General features: G+C 36.6%; 2 protein-coding genes across 4 annotated transcripts; one reads left to right on the forward strand and one right to left on the reverse strand.

Annotated features, from left to right (window-relative positions):
• Nucleotides 1-211: 211 nt before the first annotated feature.
• On the reverse strand, nt 212-3,463 carry LOC109159331 (pentatricopeptide repeat-containing protein At1g80270, mitochondrial-like). The gene is made up of 3 exons (XM_019307461.1): nt 3,316-3,463; nt 2,030-2,606; nt 212-1,585 (listed from the first exon to the last, which is right to left on the reverse strand). Exons 1-3 carry the CDS (start codon nt 3,348-3,350, stop codon nt 338-340), a joined length of 1,860 nt encoding a protein of 619 aa, XP_019163006.1. The 5' UTR covers nt 3,351-3,463; the 3' UTR covers nt 212-337.
• Nucleotides 3,464-5,768: 2,305 nt separating this feature from the next.
• LOC109159280 (putative uncharacterized protein DDB_G0281733) lies at nt 5,769-10,660 on the forward strand. Of its 3 annotated transcripts, none has more exons than XM_019307384.1 (7): nt 5,769-5,870; nt 5,966-6,135; nt 8,269-9,033; nt 9,109-9,243; nt 9,548-9,642; nt 9,945-10,013; nt 10,123-10,660. In XM_019307384.1, the coding sequence occupies exons 2-7, from the start codon at nt 6,003-6,005 to the stop codon at nt 10,555-10,557; spliced, it is 1,632 nt and encodes a 543-aa protein (XP_019162929.1). In that variant the 5' UTR covers nt 5,769-5,870; nt 5,966-6,002; the 3' UTR covers nt 10,558-10,660. The 3 variants fall into 3 exon arrangements, with proteins under 3 accessions (XP_019162929.1, XP_019162928.1, XP_019162930.1); XM_019307383.1 differs by having other exon boundaries at nt 5,989-6,135; XM_019307385.1 differs by having other exon boundaries at nt 5,989-6,135; nt 10,160-10,447.
• The last annotated feature ends 1,871 nt before the right edge of the window (nt 10,661-12,531 follow it).

Consider the following 12,531-nt stretch of genomic DNA (forward strand, 5'->3'; position numbering starts at 1 on the left):
AATTCCTTAATAAGAGTGGAGAATGGAGATGGAATAAGGATTTGGAGGAATAAATTTAGTAAACAACTTTTCCATTTTCCATTTTTCTACCTCTCCAATTTTCTATTTTTTTGGAAAATTTTCCATTTCTCCACTTTGGTAAACAACCCCTAACATTCCCAACAATTTAACATTCCTTAAGGTAATCTAACATTACGTGAACCAAACGCCCCCTAAATGTATAAAAATATAAAAATAATAATACAATTGATGCAGAGTGCATAACCCAGTTTGGCTCAATCTCAACTATTCCCAAGTAACTAATTACTACTCGTATTGTAAAATATCATCACTTCAATTACTCAAATATCTCTGATACTGTTGTTTTTCTGAATGGATCAACCTTAGGCAACATGGCAGCCAATTCTTTCTTTAGGAATACTTTATCGGCCTTCATTCGCTCATTCATTCCATAAGCAGGAAGCTTTGCATTAAAATAGGCCCGAACAAGTGTTTGGTACAGCCAGGGAAGGGACGCGAATCCTGCCTGTCTCATTTGGCGGAACATATGCTCAGAATTATGTATGTCGCCTTTTTGAGCATATTGCTCAAGGATCGCAATGTATGATCTTAACATTGGCCTTACACCGTTATGCTCTGTTGCCATGGCCAAGACAGTATCAGCCTTTTCCACTTCTCCAGCTTCAATATATAGCTTTACTAGTTTGTTCCAAGTGGATACCCCAATGTGGCAACCGTTTTCTGTCATCCGCTTCACAAGGTCTTTCCCTTTGGCTAACATCTTATTATTTGCATAAACATTTAACAAAGTGGAATATCTCTTTGAGGACATCTTTGGGTATTTGTTTAGCATCGTTTCGAAGATTGCTTCCGCCTTATCAACTTTTTTCAACTTTCCCCAGGCTTCAATGGCAGCCATATACTGTTCTTCCCGTGGATTAGATCCACAAAGTTGCCAGATTCTGTTGACTTCATCGGCCTTTCCAAGGGCAGCATACAGTGGAAGCAAAATTGTATAGACCCAATACTTTTCTGACACGCTGTCTGCTTCCATCTCCTTCAATACAGCCTCAGCTTTTTCATTGAGACCACCACGGATATAGAACTTGGCCAAGCGGCTGTTTGTACTTAAATCAGGCTCTATTCCCTCAGACTTCATTAACTCAACAAATTGTTCCATTCCAGTTATATCATTATACTGGCCCTTAGCATCAATCAACATTTTATAAGTAAAGAGATCTGGTTTCACGCCTTCTTTCTCCATTTGTAAAAGAACATCACCAATCTTCTTTTTGTCAGTCCTCTTATATACAAGGAGCAGCTGGTTGAAACAAAAGCATGAAATTGGGAACTTGAGGTCCTTCATTTTCTTAAATACCTCTTCTGCTTTATTCATATTGAATACAGCAGCACAATTAGCCAATAGGGTTCCATAAACAACTTCACTTCTAAAGGATTTTGGAATTTTCTGTACATAAGCTTCTGCCTTTTGTAGACCACCAACTTTGGCAATTAAATCAGTATGTGAAGCATAATCCCTTTCTGTGAAATCAATATGCTTCAAGGACTCCAACCACTCAGACAGCTGTCAAAAGAAATATTCATTGAAGGTCCAAAGAATTTGCTATTTACCACATGAATCATCAAAAAAAGGAACCAACAACTCAAGTATGTACTCCCTTTGGCCACAAAAAGCTGTCCTGTTTCACTTCCCTAAGGTCTAATTTCTCTTAACATTTTAAAATATATCTTTTAAAAAATTATTGGGGTTGTAATTTTTTTAGACTAGTAAAACTTGATGTCTTAATGTCTAATTATTTTTTAAGACAAAGTAATGTGCATAAAACGTAAGTAAAGGTTTAGTCAAACTAACCAATTCAATAGTAAAAGTGATAGTTATTTGTAGACGGAAGTAGTGGTTATGCTTTGTAAAAATTGAAGCTTAAGTGACAAAACTAGAATCCTTTAACCCGTAATAAACCTCCATAGGCAGGCAGTCACGCCTAAGCAATACGAGAGTAAAGATTACCTTCAAGGCCTTCACATACAAACGCCTCTTACGAAGTCCCCGCATAGCTGTTGTTATGTCTGATTGGGTCACCTCTTTTCCTTCTTCAACCCATTTATCCAAGACACTAGTAACTGATAGTGGTGACGCAGCTAGAACAACCTCTAGAATTTCTGAAGAAGCATTTGCTTTCATCTGACTCGTAGGACTCTCAGTGTCTGAACCTAGTTCTCTCTGTGGTCCTTCTGCATCGTCATCAAACAGTTCTGGCTCAGAGACTAACTCGTCACCATTGTTTAGATTTCCCTCTTCAATTGAACCAGAGGTCATAGGAGATTCAAGCTCAGAAAACCCATCCAACTCATCATCATCCTCTCCACCGCTTTTTGTGCCAGCACATGAAGAGAAACCGTGGCTTCCCTTGAATGGTGTTGATGGGCTACAAGCCATCTTATAAAATCTACTCACAGATAGAGATGTGTCAGATACCACTGTAGCAGCCCTATGAACTCCACTGTCATAGTCTTCAAAGCAACGATTTGATAACTCTGATGTAGCAAAGCATAACTGAGCAGTACTTGTGTTCAATCCTTGCTTCCTGACAGAGTAACCAATTTCATCAGTCTATTGTCCATAATCTTGAAGTAAGTTCAAATAGCCTATGGCCCTGTTTGGTAACATAGTTAGCTTATTAGCCAATTTTGGCTTATTTGACCACTATTAGCTGTTTGACTTAATTAAACAATCAATATGAATGTTTGATTAATTAGTTTTTTGTAACCGCTTATTGCTCCAAAATGCTAAAATTCAAAAAGCTGCTTTGATAAGCTTTTTCGATTAGCATTTTGAGAAATTTTGCATGTAATCAGCTATCGGCTAACAGCTAATTTACCAAACACTTTTCTGCAATCAGCTAATGTTATTAACTAGTCAAACCCACTAACTCAATCAACTAACAACTATTTACTAAACACCCCCTATATGTCCTTCCAAAAGAGTCAATCTGATAAAGCCATTTCAAAATCATGCTAGTTTTCTATGTCTCTATTTGTTATCACTACCACAGCACACAATTTTCCTACTGCAAAAACCAGTGACCCTTTTTCAAGCAGCAAAAAGGTAATTAACTCATTAGAACAAGTTTTCTCTGCTAGACCAAATACAAGAAAATGGTTTTCATTACGTTTCTCTCGACACTATTGTTCAAAGCATCGATTTCCTTCACTATCAAACAGCCAACCCCATTATGCATGAGCAAACATCTGTTTATATATACACAAATGGAGAGATAGGGAACCGCAGATTACCTGATGGAAACAGAAGCGCGACGAAGTGCCCACATCCAGACGGTCTTTGACTCTTTGAGAGCTCTGCGAGTGGAAGTGGAGCAGAAAAGGGTAAAAGAGAAGTGACTGACAGAGTGAGGAAGAAAAACCCTGAACCCTAGTTGGATTTGCAGTTAGATATTTCAGTGTTAAAATTGGTATTAAAAATTAATAGAGATGCCCCTGTAGTTTCAGATAATACCATCTAGGCCCATAAACATTTGCTTTACTATTGTTATGATCACCATATTATTTATTTAATATTTATATTTATTTATATTCTATTTTTAGTTGGGTTAAGAATACAAAATGAATAGATTTTCAAATGAGAAGACATATTTATAGGAGTGTTTGTAAAATGATTGAGAAGACATATTTATAGGAGTGTTTGTAAAATGATTTATGAGCCAAAGTGTGATTTATTTTATCAATTTTAGTTGTTTCACAATATAAATGTTTGGTAAACAATTTTTGACTTAATTTATTAGTGTCAATAAACTGAAAATTAAAAAGTTACTTTGAATATGTTTTCATTGATCAAGTGTCATTTCGCACCATGAAACAATAGTGATTCTTCGTGCCGCGTCCTAATCTTTCATAAGTGCTGATTCGATGTATAAATCATACATTTTTTCCGCCTAATTTCTTTTACAGGTTGCATTCAAGTTATATGTAATCACTTGCTGATGTAGAGGTAATTTGCTATTGACGCGGTTCAATTTGTAGAGGTAGCATCCAATTCATCAGCTGTCTGAAATAAACCCAAATTGAAATCTCAAAGCAAACCCTATATCGAATTCGCTAAAAATCCAAAACCAAAGTCGCAACCAATTGAAATATGAAACCATCCAATCCCCCATTATACAACTCAAACACTAAATCCCTAAGCCCGACGACCCCCAGACGGCAGCCCATACATCGCAACTACCAAATTCAAGCAATAAATTTCTAATATAACAGTGGACGACGAAGGAAAAGTGTATGGACTTCCTAGGCAAATATGCGAAGGACAAGTAAGGTATGTAAAACTAACTGTATATGTAGAACAATCTATATGCGAATACTGTGAGGATTGTAATATGTTATATTGTTTTCTTATGCGAATATGCTGTGAATATGATGTGGTGTGGCTTTGCTGCTGTTGTTGTTGCTTTTATTTTGTATTGATTCTGATGTAGTAGGGTCATGGTATACTGCATTTTTGTTTGAATATGCTTTGATAAAGTGTGGTCCTCTAGTCTTATTTATGACAGTTGCTGTCGCTATAAAGTGTTAAAGTGTGCCAATATTTTTATGTTGAAATGTGCATTGCACCTCTGTTGTCAGGATGAATGAAAGTGTGAAATTAATTAGTCATCATGGTGAAAATTTCGTGCAAAAGCCTAGGTTGAAATATTCGAGTGGTGAGCCAGAGGTAGTGACTGTGGACCAAAGATATGGGAAAATAGTCTCACTGACTTATGATAATAATTTGTGTTTATGTTTGTAGATTGCACACAACAATGAAGAGTTGGAAGTTTCTTGGTCTTCCACAATAATGCTAGGATTAATGAGAATGTTTTGAAGAAAAAAGTCTAAAAGTAGAATGACATATATAAAGCTAGGGCCACAAAAAGGGAGATGATTTAACACTTACAATTGAATAGGCAAAAATATCATTGTATTTAACGTTATTTAAACGATTTTGTTGACGGATGACAAAAATGGTTATGTCATAATAATAATAATACTAAGACAAAACCATAATATTTAAAAAAAAAAAAATTAAAAGTAGACTAACACGTGTAAATCTAAGATAAAAAATAAAAGGGAAAAGGGTCAAATAGGTCCTCGAACTTTAGTTTAAAAGTCAATTAGATCCCTAAACTTTTTAAAGGTGCAATTACACCCATCAACAATTCATTTAGGTGCAATGAAGTCAAAAAACAAGTTAATGACCTGCTATTACAGGTCATTAGGGTTCAGGCCACCTTCCAGCGAATTTTCCGGCAAAAAAATGGTGACCAGCAACCGACCCAGATTTGCTGAAAATTTCGCACGTCACTTCTTTTGCCGAAAATTTCGCCGGTCACTTTTTTTTTTTTTGCCGGAAAATTCGCCAGAAGGTGGCCTGAAGCCTAATGACCTGTGATAGCAGGTCATTAATTTGTTTTTGGGCTTCATTGCATCTAAATGAATTATTGAGTGTAATTGCACATTTAAAAAGTTTAGGGACCTAATTAACTTTTAAGCTAAAGTTTGAGGGCCTATTTGATCCTTTTTCCAAAATAAAATTAACTCATAAAAAGTCAAACACATAAAAATAGGACGAAGTATTAAGTTAAACTTACTATGGGAGTGGCATGTTGGCATTTTTTATTTGAGCAAATAAGCTGGTTGGAAAAAAAAAAAAGGTAATGAAAATTTGAAAGGAAATATTTTAAATATTTCAGAACTCATTTACCATTTTCAGCTTCTTTTCAAAGCGGAAATCGAAACCCTAAACAGGAAGTCGGATACAGAGCCAAGGGAATAAACAAAAGCGAACAACTCAAAAGGTTCGTTCGTCTAATCCATTTTTTTATGAACTTCCGGATCATATGATATATACATTGTAAACCTGTAAAACTTGGTTTTGAATGTTTAATTTTAGCTGTGGAATACTTGTGGATTCAGTTTTTGGCTATAACATGGACTCAAACGGACAAACATCTTCCGGTGATCAATTTGATGCTAAAGGTGCATTCCGTAGGCTGTCGACCGACACAACTAATCGAAAATATCGGCGCCGGTCTCCAGTTGGTGGCTCAGCATCAGCCGACGGTCAGTTCTCAATTACATCTGTTTCAAGGATTTTGAATTTATGTTATCAGAAATATGATCGGCTTGTTTTGGAAGCTATTACAATTTTGTTAACAATGTATGAACTGATTTGCCCTGGGTATGCTCTTGAAATTCTGTGATGAGGTGAGTGGTGAGTTGACCTTACTGGCCCATGGATTGGTGTTGTATCCTTTTGGATGAATATTAAAGCTATGTTTTTGCTGGTAGGAACTCATCCTCTTCCAGTTTGACTTATTAGTTTCATGTATCTATGTGTAAAGTATAGTGCTGTTTATTATGAATAAATGTAAAGACATGAGAAGTTAGATAGTTAGATAATTGGGGCCCTGAGAGAAATATTTTCTCCAATGAATTGTGAATACAAGACCTCTTGAATGAAATTCATTTTTCACTTTATAATGTAATGAATCAGGTGTGTATTGCACTTGTGTCGTATTTGTCACCTTGCATATTGGATGTCATTTTGGAGTTTAGATTTGATAGGGGAATGAATTATTTTTACTGCTGTAATTGGAATGGACTACTTTTCTTTTGACACATAATGCTTCAGCTATCACTAGGGTGGAGCTCTTCAATCATATTTTTATGATTTAATTTAAAAAATGGTCCCTCTACTATAATGATTTTCCAAAATTGATCATCCACTTCTAATTGGACCAAACTAAGTCATTGACTATAATGGTCTTTTTGGTTCTTCGTTGCTATATCCTTCGGAAGGTTGTCAAATTTGAAGACAAGTAATTTCACCAAAAAAACTCTCGATGTACTTGGTAGCACAGAATGAACTCAAGAAACTAAATTTTATATTGAACAACTTTGGTGAGAGTGTGAGACATGTTGGAAATTCATCACTAGAACACCTTTTCACAGCCTCTGCCACCAGCTCATCACCACTGCAATGCTGCAAGTTTGCTACCACTGCAAGAGGAAACCAGAAAAAGCTATGTTTTCTCCATTTTTAAATTATTATTATTCTTAAAATTATCTTCTGGATATCCAGCCAACACCCTGAGTAATTTCACTGTAGAAGTTTCATGATAGGAGAATAGGAGCAACAGCCATAGCCATGGCCCTTGCTCTCTAAGTTCTCTTCCTTGCTCTCTAAGTTCTCTTCTTTCTGTTTCTATAAATAAAATATCCCACTGAATAAGTAGATTTGTTTATTGTTTGTTCCAAAATCACTATTCTTGGTGATAATTGTGCAATAATTTATAGTTTCTCCATTTTAAAGAGCTCGGGCTCAGAGCAGGATTCTGCATGCAACCAAAAATTGTTTGCCTCTTTCTCTTTCTTCAAACATTAATGGCAAATCCGTGCTGTACATAGTTGCTTCAGTTTATGTATACACAATGAAAAGTTATACATACATAGGGGATTGCTCTGAGGCCAGTTGGTATGCTGAAAACTTTGATTTCTTGTCATTAATTGTCATCTTTGTTGTCTTTCTTCTCATCCATCTCCTCAAATGACTCTCAGTTTCAGTGATCTGAGAGGGATGTGATGATGCATCGATTCTGGGATTTTGCTATCTTCCCCTTTTACTTCCATCATTGAGATTAGACATTTACGTCAAGGTAATTTCAGTTTCCTCCAAATCACATGAAACAAGCTCCAATCTTTAACCTATCCAACCTCACATTCCCATCTGACTCATTCATGTACTGGAGTGGAACAACCACTACCACCATAGGGAAAATCTATGGGCCTGGCAATGAAGGTTGTGCTGCGATGACAAGGAGGAAATTTAGAAAATAGAGGGGGAGAAGAATCAGCTACAAAGTCCTCCAATCCAGACCCGAACCGCATTGTGTGAACTAAAATAAAAACCTGGAAGGGCTTGTGAGCAGTGTCATCATCTCCTTAGAACTCAACATGGTAAAATTACTTCTTAGGCCTAAAAATGATGATCTATTGACAGAGATAGTAATGGAGAACCAAATTAGGTAAGATTTCCAAGGGCTTAATTTGGTTCAGTTGAAAGTCAAGCATCAATTTTGGAAAACGGTTATAGTCAAGGGACCATTTTTATTAACTCATTTTTTTTTTTTTTGATTTATCAATAAATTATTCTCTTTTGTAGGTATCTTTTAATTATATGCATGTTGAGTGCAGGTAGTCCTGTCCGTAGTAGGAGTTCCAGTCCAATTCAAAGAAGGAAGAATCCTGAAAAAACTGTTGATGATCACAGAAGGCCAGATGATGAAAGGGATTCAGGTAGAGACTGGAGACAACAGGCCAGGAGCAGTGAGTCACGTAAACATTCTGATAAGCAATCTTCTAGAAGTTCTCATAGGCACCTTGAGCATGATGACTATTCACGACCTGGCAAGAATGAAGATAATGATGATAGATATTATTCAAAATCATCTTCTCATTCTCTCCGGGACTCTAGAGATAAACATTATTCAGATCATTCAAGGAGAGATAATGATCATCGTTCCAGAGACTATGCACGCCATGTTGACAGACACTACCGAGACAAGTATGAAAATTTAGCACATAGAAGCAGGGACAAGGAAAGAGAAGCTTCATATCCTGAGAGTCGAAAGCACAAAAATAGAGATACTTTATCTGATAGAATTGGGTCTGGAAGGATGCACACTACCCAGGAAAGGGGAAGGTATAAGGAGTACAGAGAAAGTCAAGATGAGAAGACAGACCATAGGATGAATTTCGGAGACCATAAAAGACATGCTTATGAAGAGTCTAGGGGATGCCATGATGAGTCAATTTCAACTGATACTAGGGAATTGGGTGTTGAGAAGTATATCAAAGAGGACAAGAAGGAATTTGATGCTAGAAACAATTTGAAGGAACAGTGCGCTAAGAGGTCCAAGTTTGATACCATTGATGGGGAGACAAACCGTGGAAAAGATGGTACTTGAATAAATTTATTTTTTCTTTTGGTCCCTCCCATTTCCTTATGGTAATAATGCATCCTTTGTAAATTAGTTTTGAAGGCAACAACCTTCGCTGATGAAAAGCAGTCTTCAACTTCCAAGCATGATGAAGTCACTTTGGAGCAGGGAGTGAAAGACTCTGATATAGATGCTGCAAAAGTTGCTGCTATGAAGGCTGCTGAATTAGGTATACAATTGTTTCACACAGAGACTTTTATTGTGTATCTTTTATTTTCCTAATGTCAGTCTGTTATATCTTCTTTGCTTCAATGTTTCTTGATAATTGGCAACCAAATGATGATGTATAGTTATTAGGCTAGTGCTCTAGTGCCCAGGTTTTCTTGTCCCTACTAAAGTTTGCATGCATATCTTAATGAAAGGATGAGTTTAAGTTGACCTCACATTTCCAGGGGGCTTGATGCTTCATTGCTTCCTCCTTGTATTTTTATGTGTTTTTTATATCCAATACCAATTATTGGGCAAAATTGCAGTCAATAGGAACCTTATTGGAACTGGTTACATGACTGCTGATCAGAAGAAGAAGCTGTTGTGGGGAAGTAAAAAGAACACTACCAATTCTGAAGAGGTGATTTTAGCCCCCTTCATCCTATTTCATTTTCCATTCATCTTTGGAAATCCTGCATGCTTGTTATATATATGAAGTATGAACATTACATAAATAGCATACATATGTGTTAAAAATTTTATGGGAGCTTCATGGTCAGCTTCCATCAAACAAACATTGCTGCTCAATTTGCCGAATTTGATATTGGCTCATTGTCTGCACCAATGAAATGGACTTTAGTTTTCATTTTTATCTTTCTAATGCTTTGCTTTATTCGCCATACTCTGCTCTTTTGTACTTGTGTTCACTATCCAAATGTATAGTCTGCACACCGCTGGGATACTTCAATGTTTGATGATTGTGAAAGACAGGAAAAGTTCAACAAACTCATGGTAATTTCCAATCCCTTTCTTAATTGTTTTGTTTATCAACACAGATTGTTCCACAAATCCTTATTTAGCTATCATCGTAATGTTTTCCAATGTACTAACACACTTTTAGAGTCTGAGGTTGCGTTGGTACCTATGGCAAATTGTAGGGTGTGAAGGGCAATATGAAGATGGAGCACAAACCTGGAATCCAAGATGCAGAGAAGCAGAAGGAGCTGCAGATGGACTTGGAGAAGCAGTACACTGCTGGACTTCGTCGAAGAGATGGTCGTACTGTTGGATTAGGCCTCTAAGAATTTATTTTGACCATCTTAGTATTTATATGAACACATTGTGTACTGTTTTGACATGTATGATGTTTCATGCAGTGCTGGATAGAAGGATGTCTGATATATTAAGAGTTCAGTGTCAAATTGATGGCATGACACTTTCCCATTTGTTATTTGTGGGCTCATTTAATCTACTACCGCTATGGGCTCGGTTTGCATGGTTTTTTTGCAGAAATGAATCGAGTGAACACTATCCGCAGTTGCCATCTTCCTTCTAATGCTGCCAAGAGAATAGCTTGGCATTCTGTTGATTTAGTAATCACAATATTTGATGATTAATTATGAACAATTTAGATTGATTTACTACTTTGTAGTCCTTTACCGATTTTAGTGCACACATTACACTTTCAACCTTTCAGGTAATGATTTGGGGCTTGCACGAGTTTAGCTCAACGGTTCAGTAGGCAGTATTTGAGAGAAGAGACCAATGTTTGAATCTCGGCAATGAGTGTGGGGATTATGGGGGTATTTGTCAATTAACTGATAGCTGGTAGCTGGTTGAGTTAACTGATAATTAATAACTAATTGTGTTAGCTGGTTTAACCACCTGATTATATTAGCTGATTATAGAAAAGTGTTTGGTAAATTAACTGTTTACTTTTAGTTGATTATATGTAAAATGACCTATAAAGGTATTGCGTTAACTTTTTAATTCTTTAGTTACATTTATAATTTATTATTATTATTATTATTATTACTAAATGTAAGCCGAAACCACAATCGTACTTTATTATTATTATTAACCATTTGACCAAACCCACACTCATTCAGTCATTTGTAACAAAGCCCTACCATTTCTTCTACCCCAAATCAGACATTCAGTCATTTGTAAACCAAAGCCCTACCATTTCTTCTACCCCAAATCAGACGCCCAAATCCCTACCCATTTCTTCTGCCCCAAATCAGACTCGAAGAGCAGTGGAGATCAGTCAATTTTTGGCTTTTATAAGCCAATAACCAAACACCCCTATGTCTAAAGTGGGTATATCTCTTGTGCGTATAGACATTTGTCCTTGTTTATTGAGTCATTGAGTGATTGATTTATATTCTCTTAAATGTTTTATCGAATTGGGGTGTAGGGTCCTTGGAATTGGGAATTCAACCTTCTTTGAAAAGAAAGGTAATGATTTGAGTTTCCATCCAACAAAAAAGGAGGGGAAAATAGGCATAAGAGTCGCATTAACACTTTCAACTCAAGAAATTAAAATGAGAAAAGAGATTAATGATTAGAAAAAATAGGAAGGAATTGAAGTATAATACAATTTCAAGGTATACATCATCACTCTTACTTCAATTCTATAGTATTTAGTTAAGCAAAACAAAAAACTCCATGGTGCCATCACAATTCAAAGGAATAGTCGGTCTCCATGGCAATGGCAGTGTCAGTAATGCGAAGTCCAGTATCGTAAACCTCTCCACTTCTCCAATTCTCCGGCATCACTTTACTAGCCCAATACCACTTGCCGTCCAGCCCCGCCGTGACCACCACCCGAAACTGCAGCGCCCCGCTCGGAACTCTATTCGTCTCCCAAATTGCACGGCCGCTGCTGCTTTTTCCCTCATTATTAATCTTCCGGCTCATGAAATTCCAGTTCAGAGACCCAACCTGTGCTACATCCACAGCAACGATTTCTGTTGGGGCGCCTAGGTTCAGAAACTGGATTGCTAGGTAACTCGGCGACTCACTTGATTCTTCGACGCGGATTGCCAAATTCTTAGCATCGGAACGGTGAGCGGAAGTTGAAAGGAAGAGGAGAAGCAGCAAGTAGGAGATAACAGCAGCCGCCATGATTAACTGATCGAAGTAAACTGTTATAATGGTTTAATTTGTTGAGAGAGAGAGAGAGATGAACGTGAAGAAGATGGTAGTGGGCGGGAATATATATAGATGTGATCCGGCCGCTCGTTAATTGACGCCTTTTGCGTTGCATTGCGTCGCTTAAAGTAGTGCTTTATTAGTAGTTAGTAGGAAGATCTTTTAATAGAAATAAGGAAAAAAAAAAACGAATTTTATTATATGGTTTTAAAAAAAAAAGTAAAAAATTTGGCCTCAGCCACAGGGTCACTGGCCTTTATTCAACGTTTAATTTTTTTTTTTTTCAATTCTTTTTGTGAAAGTAAAAAAAATAGATTTATCTTTGGTATTCTGAGTGATTGAGTGAATAGGGTATGCTTTTTATTATACTTATTAA

The sequence above is a fragment of the Ipomoea nil genome, unplaced genomic scaffold (genome assembly GCF_001879475.1).
Source record: "Ipomoea nil cultivar Tokyo-kokei standard unplaced genomic scaffold, Asagao_1.1 scaffold2826, whole genome shotgun sequence".
NCBI lineage: Eukaryota > Viridiplantae > Streptophyta > Magnoliopsida > Solanales > Convolvulaceae > Ipomoea > Ipomoea nil.

Coding starts and splice junctions, on each gene's coding strand:
- LOC109159331 (XM_019307461.1), bottom strand. CDS start 3,350: ATGTGGGCACTTCGTCGCGCTTCTGTTTCCATCAG. Junction 2,607..3,315: donor CGCGCTTCTGTTTCCATCAG/GTAATCTGCGGT, acceptor TTACTCTGTCAG/GAAGCAAGGATTGAACACAA. Junction 1,586..2,029: donor TGTATGTGAAGGCCTTGAAG/GTAATCTTTACT, acceptor TTCTTTTGACAG/CTGTCTGAGTGGTTGGAGTC.
- LOC109159280 (XM_019307384.1), top strand. CDS start 6,003: ATGGACTCAAACGGACAAACATCTTCCGGTGATCAATTTGATGCTAAA. Junction 6,136..8,268: donor TGGCTCAGCATCAGCCGACG/GTCAGTTCTCAA, acceptor TGTTGAGTGCAG/GTAGTCCTGTCCGTAGTAGG. Junction 9,034..9,108: donor GACAAACCGTGGAAAAGATG/GTACTTGAATAA, acceptor TTTGTAAATTAG/TTTTGAAGGCAACAACCTTC.